Raw genomic sequence first — 12,378 nt, 5'->3', positions numbered from 1 at the left:
TTCGAGGCTGACTTTTTTTTTGAAAAAAAAATTATTTTGATTTCCATTCTTTTTGTCTGTATTTGGAACTTTTTTGTAAGCGTAAGAAATATTCTCTCCAAGAAATTTCTCAAAGGTTTCGTTTAGAGGAATAAACAAAACCATTTTTTGTTGCAATTTTCAGTTAATCATTTTCTTGACCTTTAAGTTAATTGATTTCAAAAAATACAAAGGTTGTTTTTAACTTTGCTTTCTTCTTCTCTACCTGCTACCTAGTCGCGTTTATGAGTGGCCACATTTCAATTTATTTCGAGACCAAACAGTTCTTATTTTCAGGGAAAAGATTATGTTTATAACGGTTTGGACACCATTTTTTCTCAAAAGTTATTTGCATTTGTTTTTTTTTCTGTATCTGTTGTTTTTGTAGTCTTATGAAAAAAAAACAAACAAATGAGCAGATCCAATGTCTTGTCTAGTGAAATGATATATGATTTAAGATCGTATTACAACGTAGTAAATTATATCAGTTCATTTTTAATGATTTTCTGTACTTTGGAACTAGTTTTTATCAAAAAATATGAGCGTTAATTTTAAGTTAGCCGCTTTTGTTGCTTTTTTTCTGTTTATTACCGAATCTCATTAAGGACTGGTTCCATATTTTTTCCATTTATGAATAATGAAATAATTAAGCTTGTTAGTTTAGGTTCTATCTGACGCTATATAGACTTTGTTATTAAGTTTTTCTATAAACAGACATCGAGTTGGTACGTTTTAAAAGATTGTTGTTGTTGTTTGATTTCGTTGTTTGTCTTGTCTCGTAAAAAACGGCATTTGTTAAATCCACTGAATGATTTGAGCTGGACGCAATTTTTTATACAGTTTTTTTTAAAAAAAATAGGCAATTAAGACAATTAAGCTTAAAATGTGGATGAGCAGGGTCGCAACATTATGTGCGAACGCACATTAGCGAGCCTTCTTGTTGGATTTTAGTTCGCAAATATTTTTCTAAAACCCGCATTTTTCTTGTTGAAATACTCCCATTTTAGTTCTTTTTGTTACAAAATACGTTTTCAGAGCATCCTCACTAGAGGGGGATTGCTTTTTGTAAGCATTTTGATTTGAGGAATTTGTGATAATTTTGAATGACGAAGCACTGCCATCAAATTGTGAAAAAAGAGTCTTCTCATGTTTTTCCAGCAGTCTTCAACAACCTAAGTTTTGACAGTAGTTGTGAAAATTTAGATTACATTAAAAAATCTCTTCTGAGCATATTTTTTCTACGCCAGCTTCCTTCAGTCGTATTACTTTTTGCGGAGTTGTTGAAGAATAAATTAACTAAATACGGTGGCTATATATTAAGAATAAAATAAGGCGCTCTAGTTTATTTCTCTTAAAAAAGCGTGACCTTAAGCAAGTAAAATAATTATCGCAGTCTGCCCAGTGCCAACATGTCTCCTTTTGCGTTGCCCGAAAACGGTTTTAGGGGACAACTTTTATAACCAAAAGAGCAATTGTTCGGAATATTAATAACAAAAATGATACGTGACTACAGTTATCTTTGAATTTTATAACACCATGTTTGAATTCTCAGTCCTACAAGACTGTTGTTGGAGAGAGCAGAAATTTAGCACCCCTTAGAGGATTTGGGTTCATTTTCCTTCATTTTCCTGCAATTTTGTGTCCAGGGACAATTGGTCTTTGAAGGTGGAAAACCCGTCTATGTGATAGCATCTTTGGGTTATGGCTATCAAATTAAATCACCTCATTTTAAAGGAGACATTTCGCCCTGACTTCAAACCACAATTTCTCATCTCAGCTCTGATTTTTATTGCACAAAAGGGAGCTTAGATTAAAAAGCAGACTTTCCTTCATTTTTTAAGGCGGCTCTAACAGCAGCCATCTATTTCCTGTTTTGCCTGCTTAGAACACGATTTGGTAGCGCGCATATTTTACCCCCTCCCATTAAAAACTAGATGCCAATTTTTCCCCCAAGTTTGTGTCCCTTTTTATATCTCCTTATCGCCTTGTATATTTCTATCTGTTAGCGTATACATTAAATAGTTGTGTTTAGTTTCCCCGGTATATTTTAGTGTGTTCAGATAGCTGTTTATTTCTTTTTCCGTTTAATTTAAATTTCGCCCCCAAGGCGCAACTAATCTTTATTGCATTTCCATTCTGGTGAACAAATTTTCACAACATTTCCACCAAAAATGAAACTGTCGATAACATAAATTTCTTCACATTTTGAGTGTTAGAAACTAAACAGTTATCGCATTTCTATTAAGAATGTTTTGTTATGAGCTATAAGCCATTAGGTAAGCAAAACCTTTTTTTCTTTCTATTATTGTGTTGAAAAGGAAGAAAGCCACAAGTGAAGCGTAACTAATGCTCTTATACTCTTTTTGTGTTTTTAAAACAAAATGTCAAATCAGACAGCATCAAATTTTGAGTGAATTCAAAGCAGAAGTTATTGAATTTTGAAGCTTCCTTTTAATTGACATTTCGGGGCGACTTTCCGATAACTGCGAAAGATGAGCGTTGTAATTAGGAGTGAACGCTTGGCTATTTTTTGGCGGACAGGCTTGAGGATGGAGCCAAATGTCTGCTGAATACGAGAAGAATTGATGAATAAATTTTAATTGTGAGACGTCTGAGTTAAAGTTAGTCCGCGACACATTTTCTGAGAAATTTGGATTTCAATTTTCTACTTGATTGTATAAAAAACCCCGTATCGGCAATCTGAGTAGAGTTGTACAAGAAACAACGTTCTAGGAAAAATGCCCTAACCCAGAAGAATGAAGACAAACAATTGTGTACAAGTTTTGAAAGTTTATAATTAATTAAACTTTTAAAACTTGTACACAATTGTACACAAATTAAATAAACATTTAGCCAATTGGCTAAAAATTTATTTAATTTAAATAAAATTAATAAAATTATAACAAGCGAAAAAATTTTCTAAACTACTAGGAAAATAAAATGATAACTAACTCTCTGAATATAACTAATCTTGATCATAGAAATTAGACTCTTGATCATGGAAACTAGACTCCAGGTATAAAGATCCAATAATTTGATAATCTTCGTGCTGTCACCTGTTGCCAGGACATTTGACCATCTTCATGATAGTCTGTTCCTTATTCAACTTGGCTATTTCTTTTCAGAGAGCCCGATGTTGTAATTCTGCACTACTATCATTTTCCTTACGTTTTATACAAATAAAGCACAATTACGCTATGTGTGACCAATAAAACAATGATAAAATTTCAACCAAGAGAATAAGTTTCAATGAAAATGCCACTATCCATCAATGAGTAAGAAGTTTTCATGACTTTATGATCCTTTATGTGATTTTTACGTCATATTTAATTTATCAGCATTCGTCTCAGGTATTTCCTAATTTGTGGATTTACGGTGATTCATTCACTATCGGATAATAAAGTTTCATTATATTTAAGCGTAGATTCACCGGTGGTATCCTATGGCACCCTGACATAATGTCATAATCCTTTTGTCATGCTCCAGATCTTCAAACATTCTGATTCAAAATTAATCGTTATTATGGTTTCGACCCACCAAAGTGGGGGGAGGAATTATATTCACAACCGTTTTTTTGTTCAGTCAATTTTAGCCGATTGATATAATCACAACATTTGTGAGTGGTATCGTTAGAAAACTCGTAGAGCGTAAAATGTGAAATTGAAATAGTTTTTGAGTTTCGTTTTTCCAGGCCGTTATCGGCGTTTAAAATTTTCAAATGAACATTCAAATGAAATTCGTTCTTTTTGTTCACGTTTTCCGGAACTTTTCGTCGATTATGCTAAAGTTTGTTAAATTTTTTTACTGGCGTTATTGGTTCAGCCTAAAAACACAGACGAGTTTTGCAGAATTTTTTGATCAGCCAATTTAAGCTGATTTTTAAAAAAATATATTTTCAAAATGTAGCTTTTTCATCAAAAGGGGCATCAAACATGCTCCTTTCAAACATTCGCCGGAAGCAGTGGCCTAAAAATTGCAAACTTTTGAGTGAACCCAAAAGAAGGCTAGTTTTTCTTCTGTTTCCTATCTGAGTCTTCTGGAATAAACATTTTGCCGACTTTTGTCCACTTGAAATCACATTTATTCAAATAGAACTGTTTAATTCTGATATGATGACAATTTTGCTGCCAAATCATATTTTCAGTATTATTTGCAACAACAATTTCTTAATAATGATCGCTCGGCAAAATCAATTTGAAAATTGATTTCATCGTGGTTTTGCTAATCAAAAAAGCTCAGGAATAGTATTTTATATTTTCAGAAAAGGGCTTATGGTTTTTTTTGGCTTCGAAAATCTGTTTTGGAAACTAAAATTGAACTATTCCCCTCATTAAATAATGCTTTCGTGGCTTTAATACCACTAATTTAAAAAAATTGAATTTCAGTTTTTTGTACATTTACCCATTGTTGAAAATATTTAAAGCCACCTTGTCAGATTATCAAAATATTAACCCTTCCCTTTGGTTTTTAAAGAAGGTGCAAAAAAGTTTTTTTAATATTTTCAGTCAGTGTTGCATAGCTAAACGGATTTGAAACTGTTTTCTTGCGAAATATTACTGCATTTTTCTAAAAATTTTTGCTTGTAATTGGCGTTCTCGTTGTAGTCGTATCATAAATTCTGGATGGTGAGAGGTCTCAGTATGGCATCTTCTGTAAATGAGCCTATTTATTTATTTCAGTCGTTAACAAAACTTAACGCCATGTTGAACTCCTTTCCTTTTTGTTCTTTTTTCTGAAAAAAAACTTAATATCACTGAAGACGTCTCCCGTTTAGTTTTTTGTTAAAAACTATTCTCCTTGTTGTTAATGGTTTGCATCTCTTGTTTTTTTCGGCTTTTGGGCTAAAGGTTTTCAAAAAATTAATTTTGGTTATTGCATCAGGTCAGTGGTTGTGGTTCCTTTTGTAGTCTTATTCGAATAGTCTCGCTAAAATCAGGGCTTATTGATGTTCATAATTGAATCTAAACTGGATTCATATTATTTTCCTTTGTTAGCTTGTGGTCGCACTGGCTTCAATTCTGTGTTTAGCTAAAATTAGTTGGAATGTTGATTTCAAGCTGCAGTTGATGTAAATTTGCAGTCTTAGAACTTAGAAAACACCGAAGAGTCGTAGAACTGACTCCTTAGGGAGATACAAACTAACGCATTTGACTTTTTGAAGAATTAAAGTTTTTGTGACTTTGAAATTTTTTGGTTTTGATATTAGCAGTTCTTTTGTTTTCAATTCTGTCAATTTGACGCAGAGTCTCAGAAAACCACAAGTTGCTTTTTTTCCTCTAGCAATCAATTGAATAATTTTTGTGTTGTTTTTTGTTCAATATTTTTATGGCTCCGATAATTCGAGGTCTTGTGACTTCTGATTTTTTGTGTTTTTTGAGGTTTTTTGTTGTCACATAACAACCATGCTCACGGATCGCATTGGCTTTGAAGAGCAGAAACACATAATAAGTTTTCATTTAAGAGCTCAAGTTTTTTCGGTAGGATGCCATTTTCTCAAAAAGTTTAATTAAGTTTTTGGAATTTTTGTTTGTACATTTTGTCCATTTGTGTAGTTGTTTGGTGCACTACGGAAGATGAAAACTGTCAATGGTTTCCTATGGAATATAAAAACAGCCTAATAGTTGATATGCAATGTTTTTTTTTAATTTGAATTAACTGTTTTGAATAAAGTATACGTCTTTTCAAACTTTGCCTTTTTGTTCCTTAGGGGCTTGTTACCTAGTCTCAGTAAGGAACGTCACATATAAATTTTAGACAATAACAGCGAATTTTATTTCTATTGCAATTTCAAAAAATACAAAATTAAGAAAAAGCCGTTTGTAAGACACTTAATATTGCAACCAATCTCTTTCAAAAAAATGGGGACTTTGAATATTGCATTTTTGAAAAGCAGAAAACAGTAGAAATACATTCCTTGGCCAAAAAACACGTTGTCTAACTAATTGTTCGAAGTAGATGAAGGATAAAAACTGGAAATCATTAGCCTCAAACAATTAGGAAAATTTTGCAGTATCCAAAAATCAAGTTAAGTTCAAGTTGATCTGTCATGTTGCTTTTTTCATAACAATTCAAATAGAAAAGTAAGTGAAAACAATTCCCTTTTCAATGTGAATTTAAGCAGTTCTGTTTACATTGGATATAGCAATTAGGAGTAATTAAGTTATGCGAACAAAACTTAAAATTTAGAGGTTTACATTCATCTTGTGGCCTGTTGTTCGATTTTTTTTACCTCAAATAGTTTCTGTACATTTTTGTGACTTTAATATAAACGTTGATCATATTCGAAATCTTTTGAGTCTTTGGAGATATACTACATGGTTTCAAAAGACATAATGTAATTTATTTTTGCGGTGCTTTTTTAAGATGGTTTCTTTGAATTAAATTTGCTGTGTAATAAGGCGACTTAATGCACTTCTGAGCAGAGAAAAGATGCTTCTTAGGTTGTACTATTTCGATTTTTTAAAGAAGAAAATCAGTTTGCTTTTTTGTTCCGACCTCACTTGTGGGGGAGGAACTGTATACTCAAATGGGCTTTTTTTTCAGACAATTTTGGCTGATCGATATGTTCATCGTAGAGAAATGTGAGTGGTATCATTACAAAGCTCATCCAGCGTAGAGTTCGGAATTAAAAATGTTTTTTGAATTTCGTGTTTTTGGAGGAGTTGTCGAGGTTTAACGTTTTGTGTGAACACGTGATGTTTGGCATGATTTTGTTCACATTTTTTGTTAAAATTGGGATTTTTTCTATAAATACATCAATTCAAATATAAATTTTAGGCTACAAATGAAACATTTTTTAGTTTAAAACAGGCGAAAGGTCATAAAAAGGGTAGTTGTGTCTCATTGGGAAGTTTACCTAAAAAAACTATTATCGACTTCTATTTGAGAGCTGGTATTTTAAAAACAATTTCAATTTTTTTTTATTTTTTTCAAATCACTTAGAGGCTAGTAACTTTTCAAATACAAGTTCTGTTCATCACAGGCCTCATTTACAGTCAAATGATTTCCAATGAACAAAAAGTTCATTTTTAAGGAATCGCTCATTTTTTATGGCTCCGACTCTGAGTTTTCGTAGTTTTTATCAAAATTTTGATTTACGTTTTATGATTTTAACAAAATTTTGTAATCCTATGACATAGAACCGTTGACTAAAAATGTAATAGGCTTCCTAGAGAGCAGTAATTGAATCTATTTACTATGAGGGGACAGCTAATGGCTGTAGAGATTTAAAAAAAAATCGAAAAAAAAATATTTCAACATTAACCGATGTTAAAATTGTTTCTGTGAACTGTAAGTCAATCTCAATATTGGCAGGACCCCCTTACTTTCTACTGCAGAAAAAATGAATCTCGATAGCGGTTTTCTCTCATAACTATTGTCATTATGACTTGGATGACACCACTTTTCATAACTTTTCATAACTTTTGTTTATTTTTTTTTCATTTTTTCATAATTTTAGATCCTTTCGAAATCTTATCACATTATCCTATTATTACAAGTTCCCATTGGTATAGAGAAGATATTTCATTGATCATAGATAAAGTTTGCAGAGAAAAACTTATGGCTTAAATGGCTCCGACTTTGTCTTCTCGCACTTTTCTACTGATTTTTTTTGCCCGTTTTTGTTGTCGTTTTCATATCCATACGACTTATTGTGATAACTTAATAATGATTTAGAAACAACAAAAAAATTTTGCATTGTCTTACAACCATAATTTATTGTAACTTATTATTTCTTGATTTCCGTTGAAAGCTATTGAAATTAATAGCTTTGATACTACGGATTTTCTCAATGTTTTCGAGGTTTTAAAATATTTGTTCTAGTTTGTTGGTTTTTTGAAATCATATTTTTACATAAAAGAACTCCATTGTTGTTAAAATATTATTTGAAAATGAAAAAGCTGTTAATGAATAGTTCATTTTTCAAAAGCTTCGACACTTTTCTCTGTTAATTTTTTTTTCAATTTGTTGCTTTTGACTGTTTTTGTTATTCTCCATGTAGTCATAAAGAACTGAGAGGTCTCATAAGCTTCTGTCTGAGTATTTTAGGAATAAATTTTAAATTTTGTACGTTTAAGCAAAAAAACTTAAAGTTTATTATATTTGTTTCCAAACGTTTTTAAAATTTTTTTGACTTTTGGTGTCATATTTGTCATCTTGTATCTAACTCTCTTCTTTGAGAGCCCCATCCACTTGTTTTTAGTTCGATTATTAAAGTTACTTTGGAAATTACGACGTATCTGACCTTTTAATTGTTGAAAAACACGCGTTTTCATAAAAATTTTGTTAGTGGTCAGTAATTTTGTTCCTTTTTCTCTTCTTTAAGCACATACTCGTATAACAGAACCCAAAGATTTTCAAATGAGGTCCAAGCGAACATTTTTTATCTTTCAGTTTTTTAATTGAAATTGTTTAATTAACAGTTAAAAATAAATGAAATTCAGATAACAGCGAAAGATTTTAATGGCTTGAATAATTTGTGTTTTCGGAACTTGTTTGTTTCTTTTTCCACTTTTTTCTTCATTTTTAATCCGTTTCTGATGTTTAGTCTAACCAAAAACAGATTCTATTAGTTTTGATTTGTTTGTTAGAAGCTAATGGTTTTAAAACAATTTTAAAAATTTGGTTTAAAAAATGTTGATTAACTTTTGAATTTCGCCTCATTATTCGTTCTCTTTTGTCGACTTGTTACCTAGTCTCATTATGGAAAAATTCCATCTTCTGTATAGGTAGGAAAAAAGTAAATTTGTCTAGTTAAGGTTTTTTCTGATTGTGTTTTTACGTTGTTACTAGGTGCTTTAAAATTTGTATGTTGAATTTTTGCCGTATTTTTTTTTCTTTTTGCTCATTTTGTTGCTTATTTTTTCTCCCTTATTCTTACTAATGGTATGAGATCTCGTTAGTGCTTTAATTAGGTATGGCATTATGTAATTCATTTATTAGTTTGTGTAACGATTTTTAAACTCAAAGATCTACTTTTGATTACCATTTCATTTGGTTCACAGTTATGCAGATGAGAGCGGGTCCGAACATCAAGTGCGAACGCTTATTAACGAGCCTCATTGTTTGACTTTGTTGTCAAGTGTTCGTTAAAAGATTAGTTCTGAGTTTTTTAAATTATTTCTTTATTAACGTTTACTTTTGTTAATGGATTTAGTTTTTATCTTGCATCCTAGTCTCATCTATGGCGCTTTATGTTTCTTTATTAACGTTTATTTTTGTTAATGGATTTAGTTTTTTATCTTGCGTCCTAGTCTCATCTATGGCGCTTTATGATCGTTTTAGATGGCTATGGGGTGTTTTAATAGCACCCGGAAAAGTGGCTGAAATTTAATCCTGAATTCGTGGCACGTTACAAAATTTTTTGAAATTCGAAATTTTCACTCGAAATTTTGTGTTTCGATACGAGTATCTATCAGAGCTCACCAATAGCTGTTTAACAGTTAGATTGAGTTAATTATTGATTATTGCAACGATTAGAACAAGTAATATGTTCTCTGTATTTTTGAAAATTTTCATTCATATCCATTTTTGATTCCGTTGTTTGAGAAAGATCTTATACGTCCATTTCATTGGAAGTTCGGTGTTTCTTGTTTTTGTTTGTCTATGTTTGTTTATTTTTGTTTACAGGAGCAGTCATGTCTCTGGAGATGGAGGAAGTAGAGGAGAGTCCAGTTGAAGAATCCACCAATTCCACCACTCAGTCTCTCTCCAACAAACTATCCACCCTCAAACTCAACAGGATTAACAACCTCAACAACGAAAACAAAAACATGGACAACACAAACAAGGCAACGGGTCAAAATGGGGGCTCGAACACGGGTGGGGTCAATTATAGTGACTTCAGTTTCACTCGTGCAGACTTGGCAGACGCAGTGGCTTTGTTGGATGATGGGAGTAGCAATTTGGTGAGACCAATTAGGATATATCTTAGGATATATCATAACAGATCATTTTGGATGTATGTTATAAAACGACTTCCAGTTTTGATGCTCAGTTCTATTGGTGTTTTTTTTCCATTTAAATATTTCTCTCGCCCCAATAGAATGATAAGGCAAGATCTACTATCAGTAAATACTATTTATTATTGTTATTTATTGATTAGATACTGTCAATACCCGAAGCCCGCACCACAAAAGCACTCGCGTTTTTTGCGCACGAGTTATTGAAAACCACCATATCAAGAATGTGGTAACTTTTATTTTATAAAACTACAGATTTTTCAGGATAATGAATTCAACATAAAATTAGTTGTTTCAACAAATTTTTTTAATTATATCTCAATAACTTCAATCTAGTTAGTAGCTAATAACTTCAATCTATGTTGCTCATGATAAAGAAATTAAATTGGAGAGATTAATCAGCTTTGTTCCATGATCATGATCGCACATCTCTGAATCGCCAACTATTTTGGAATGATAAATGACCAAAAATCGCAATGTTTTTCTTCAATTGAAGTCTCGCAGAATTGTAATCTGACTTTGTGAAAGGGCTCAAAAAAATTGGCTCAAATTTGTACTGATTCCAAGATTTTCCATTTCTGTATTGACCGTCTGGATATCAGAGCATGGAGCTGTAAATTGTCAAATTTGCTACAAAAGTTAATACTTTCTTTCGAAAACCGATCTTTTGGTAACCACTCGTTCTTTCTTTTTGCTACTCTTCAACTGATTTGTCTTCTAAAAACATCAACTGTTAGTGCAGAAAACAATTTGTCCTAAAATGCGGAGAACCTTTATTTTCGTTACATTGTCCAGTTTGTCAGTTTATCACTGTCTTTTTAAATGTAAACAAAAATTTAGGCAACAAAAATTTCTGTTTCGCTGATGAATATATACCAATAGTCCCATCGACAATTTATGCTGTTTTTCGATTGTTCATGAACACGTAACCTGACTCAAAAACACCGTATTGGTTTTCGATAATGTTGAAATTTTGCTATTCTCAATTATTTTTCACCGCTTTGATGTAAATAGTTTCTTTAATATCTATACCAGTGGAGGAGGAGAAGATCACTCTTAAATCTGAAATGTATTAAATAATTTACAAAAAGTGTCATTGCATAACCCTTCAAGGCATAATCTTTAGGAGGCTTCATGAGCATTGTTATTGACAAATTTACATCTAACTTCAATTATGTTTGTGAAATTATGCTCAATAAGTTGTGAAAAAAGGTACTTTCAAATGAAACCATACTGAAGCAAAAATTCAGAGTAACTTTAAATGAGTGTCTCAATGAGTGTCTCAATGAGTGTCTCAATGAGTCAACAAAAATTTCTAAGCTGTGATCGCTCAAGAATGTATGGAAGGGACGATCAGAATTTATAATGCTCCTAAAAACTGCTTTGAGAAGATATTCCTATTCCACTAAAAGACAATCAACTGAATAATTTAAGCAATTCATTAAAAAAACAAAGAGGCTCCTTAATGTGCGTACGCACATAATGTTCCGACTCCGCTCATCCACACTCTTGGCTTAATTGGCTACCAAATGAAAGCGAAAACATTAAAAAACATACATATCGTTCAATGAATCACAAATGCGATACCATAAAGCCACGCTAGAGAGCCGACGAAACCTGTTGTTATTAGAACTACTAGAAAATATAATAAAAAATCAAAAACAAACTTTAATTACGACCAAAACTCGATCTCTATATTAAAAAAATAACAACAAAATTAAACTCACATCAGATAAAACCTAAACGAAACCAAAATAAGCTATAATTCATGAGAAATGAGTTTGGACCTTTCCTCAATGCGACTGGGTAACAGGTCGACAAAAAAGAGCAAAAAGGTGCGAAGATCAAAAACACTTTTTCATTTTTAAAAACAAAAGTTAAAAAGTGATTAATATTAATAAATAAAACTGAAAACAATGAAGTGTTCATTTATATCTTCATAGAAAGCTATTGAGACCTGTCATTATCCAGTGTAGGTCATACCACTGTAAAACGAAAGAAGAAATCCCGTCAAAACAAAAAATGTCGAGCAAATTTTGCGCAAAAACTGCAGTGAAGCATTTAAAACAATAAAGGTGCCACTAAGAGCATCAAAATCTTCCAATTACACAGTAGTCCAAAGCCTATGGGACCTACCACTATTGTTATAATTTAAAAAGAAAACAAAAATCCTTTAAAATGTACAAATAAATAATCTCAAATGTTTTATGAAATCTCTCAGTAAGAGTAACAACAAAGCCAAGAAGCAAACGATTGAAACTGAAACGGTTATGAAGATTGAAATCTAGCTCATTGGAACCGCGTTCTTACCTGTCTTTACAGAGACTAAGCTGCAAATCGAACGAAAATCGATTTTAAAATAAGCGAAGCTGAAAAATTTTTTTTGAAAATAAAAATT

The 12,378-nt window shown here is 31.7% G+C and overlaps 1 protein-coding gene across 2 annotated transcripts in view; it reads left to right on the top strand.

Moving 5' to 3' along the window:
• The window catches only part of LOC142341061 (uncharacterized), a 41,505-nt gene that overhangs the window by 16,749 nt on the left and 12,378 nt on the right, over positions 1-12,378 (top strand). The window contains exons 1-2 of one of the 2 annotated variants that reach the window (XM_075391904.1): positions 1,925-2,294; positions 9,649-9,926. In XM_075391904.1, coding sequence (XP_075248019.1) covers positions 2,276-2,294; positions 9,649-9,926 — 297 coding nt within the window. In that variant the 5' untranslated portion in view covers positions 1,925-2,275. Of the gene's footprint in view, positions 1-1,924; positions 2,295-9,648; positions 9,927-12,378 lie in introns of those variants that run through there. The other variant, XM_075391905.1, reaches the window with a different exon arrangement.

Source organism: Convolutriloba macropyga, chromosome 6 (genome assembly GCF_964194025.1).
Source record: "Convolutriloba macropyga chromosome 6, txConMacr16.3, whole genome shotgun sequence".
NCBI classification, from domain to species: Eukaryota; Metazoa; Xenacoelomorpha; order Acoela; family Convolutidae; genus Convolutriloba; species Convolutriloba macropyga.
The sequence above is the reverse complement of the archived record's forward strand: the minus strand, read 5'-3'. Positions and strand labels throughout refer to the sequence as shown.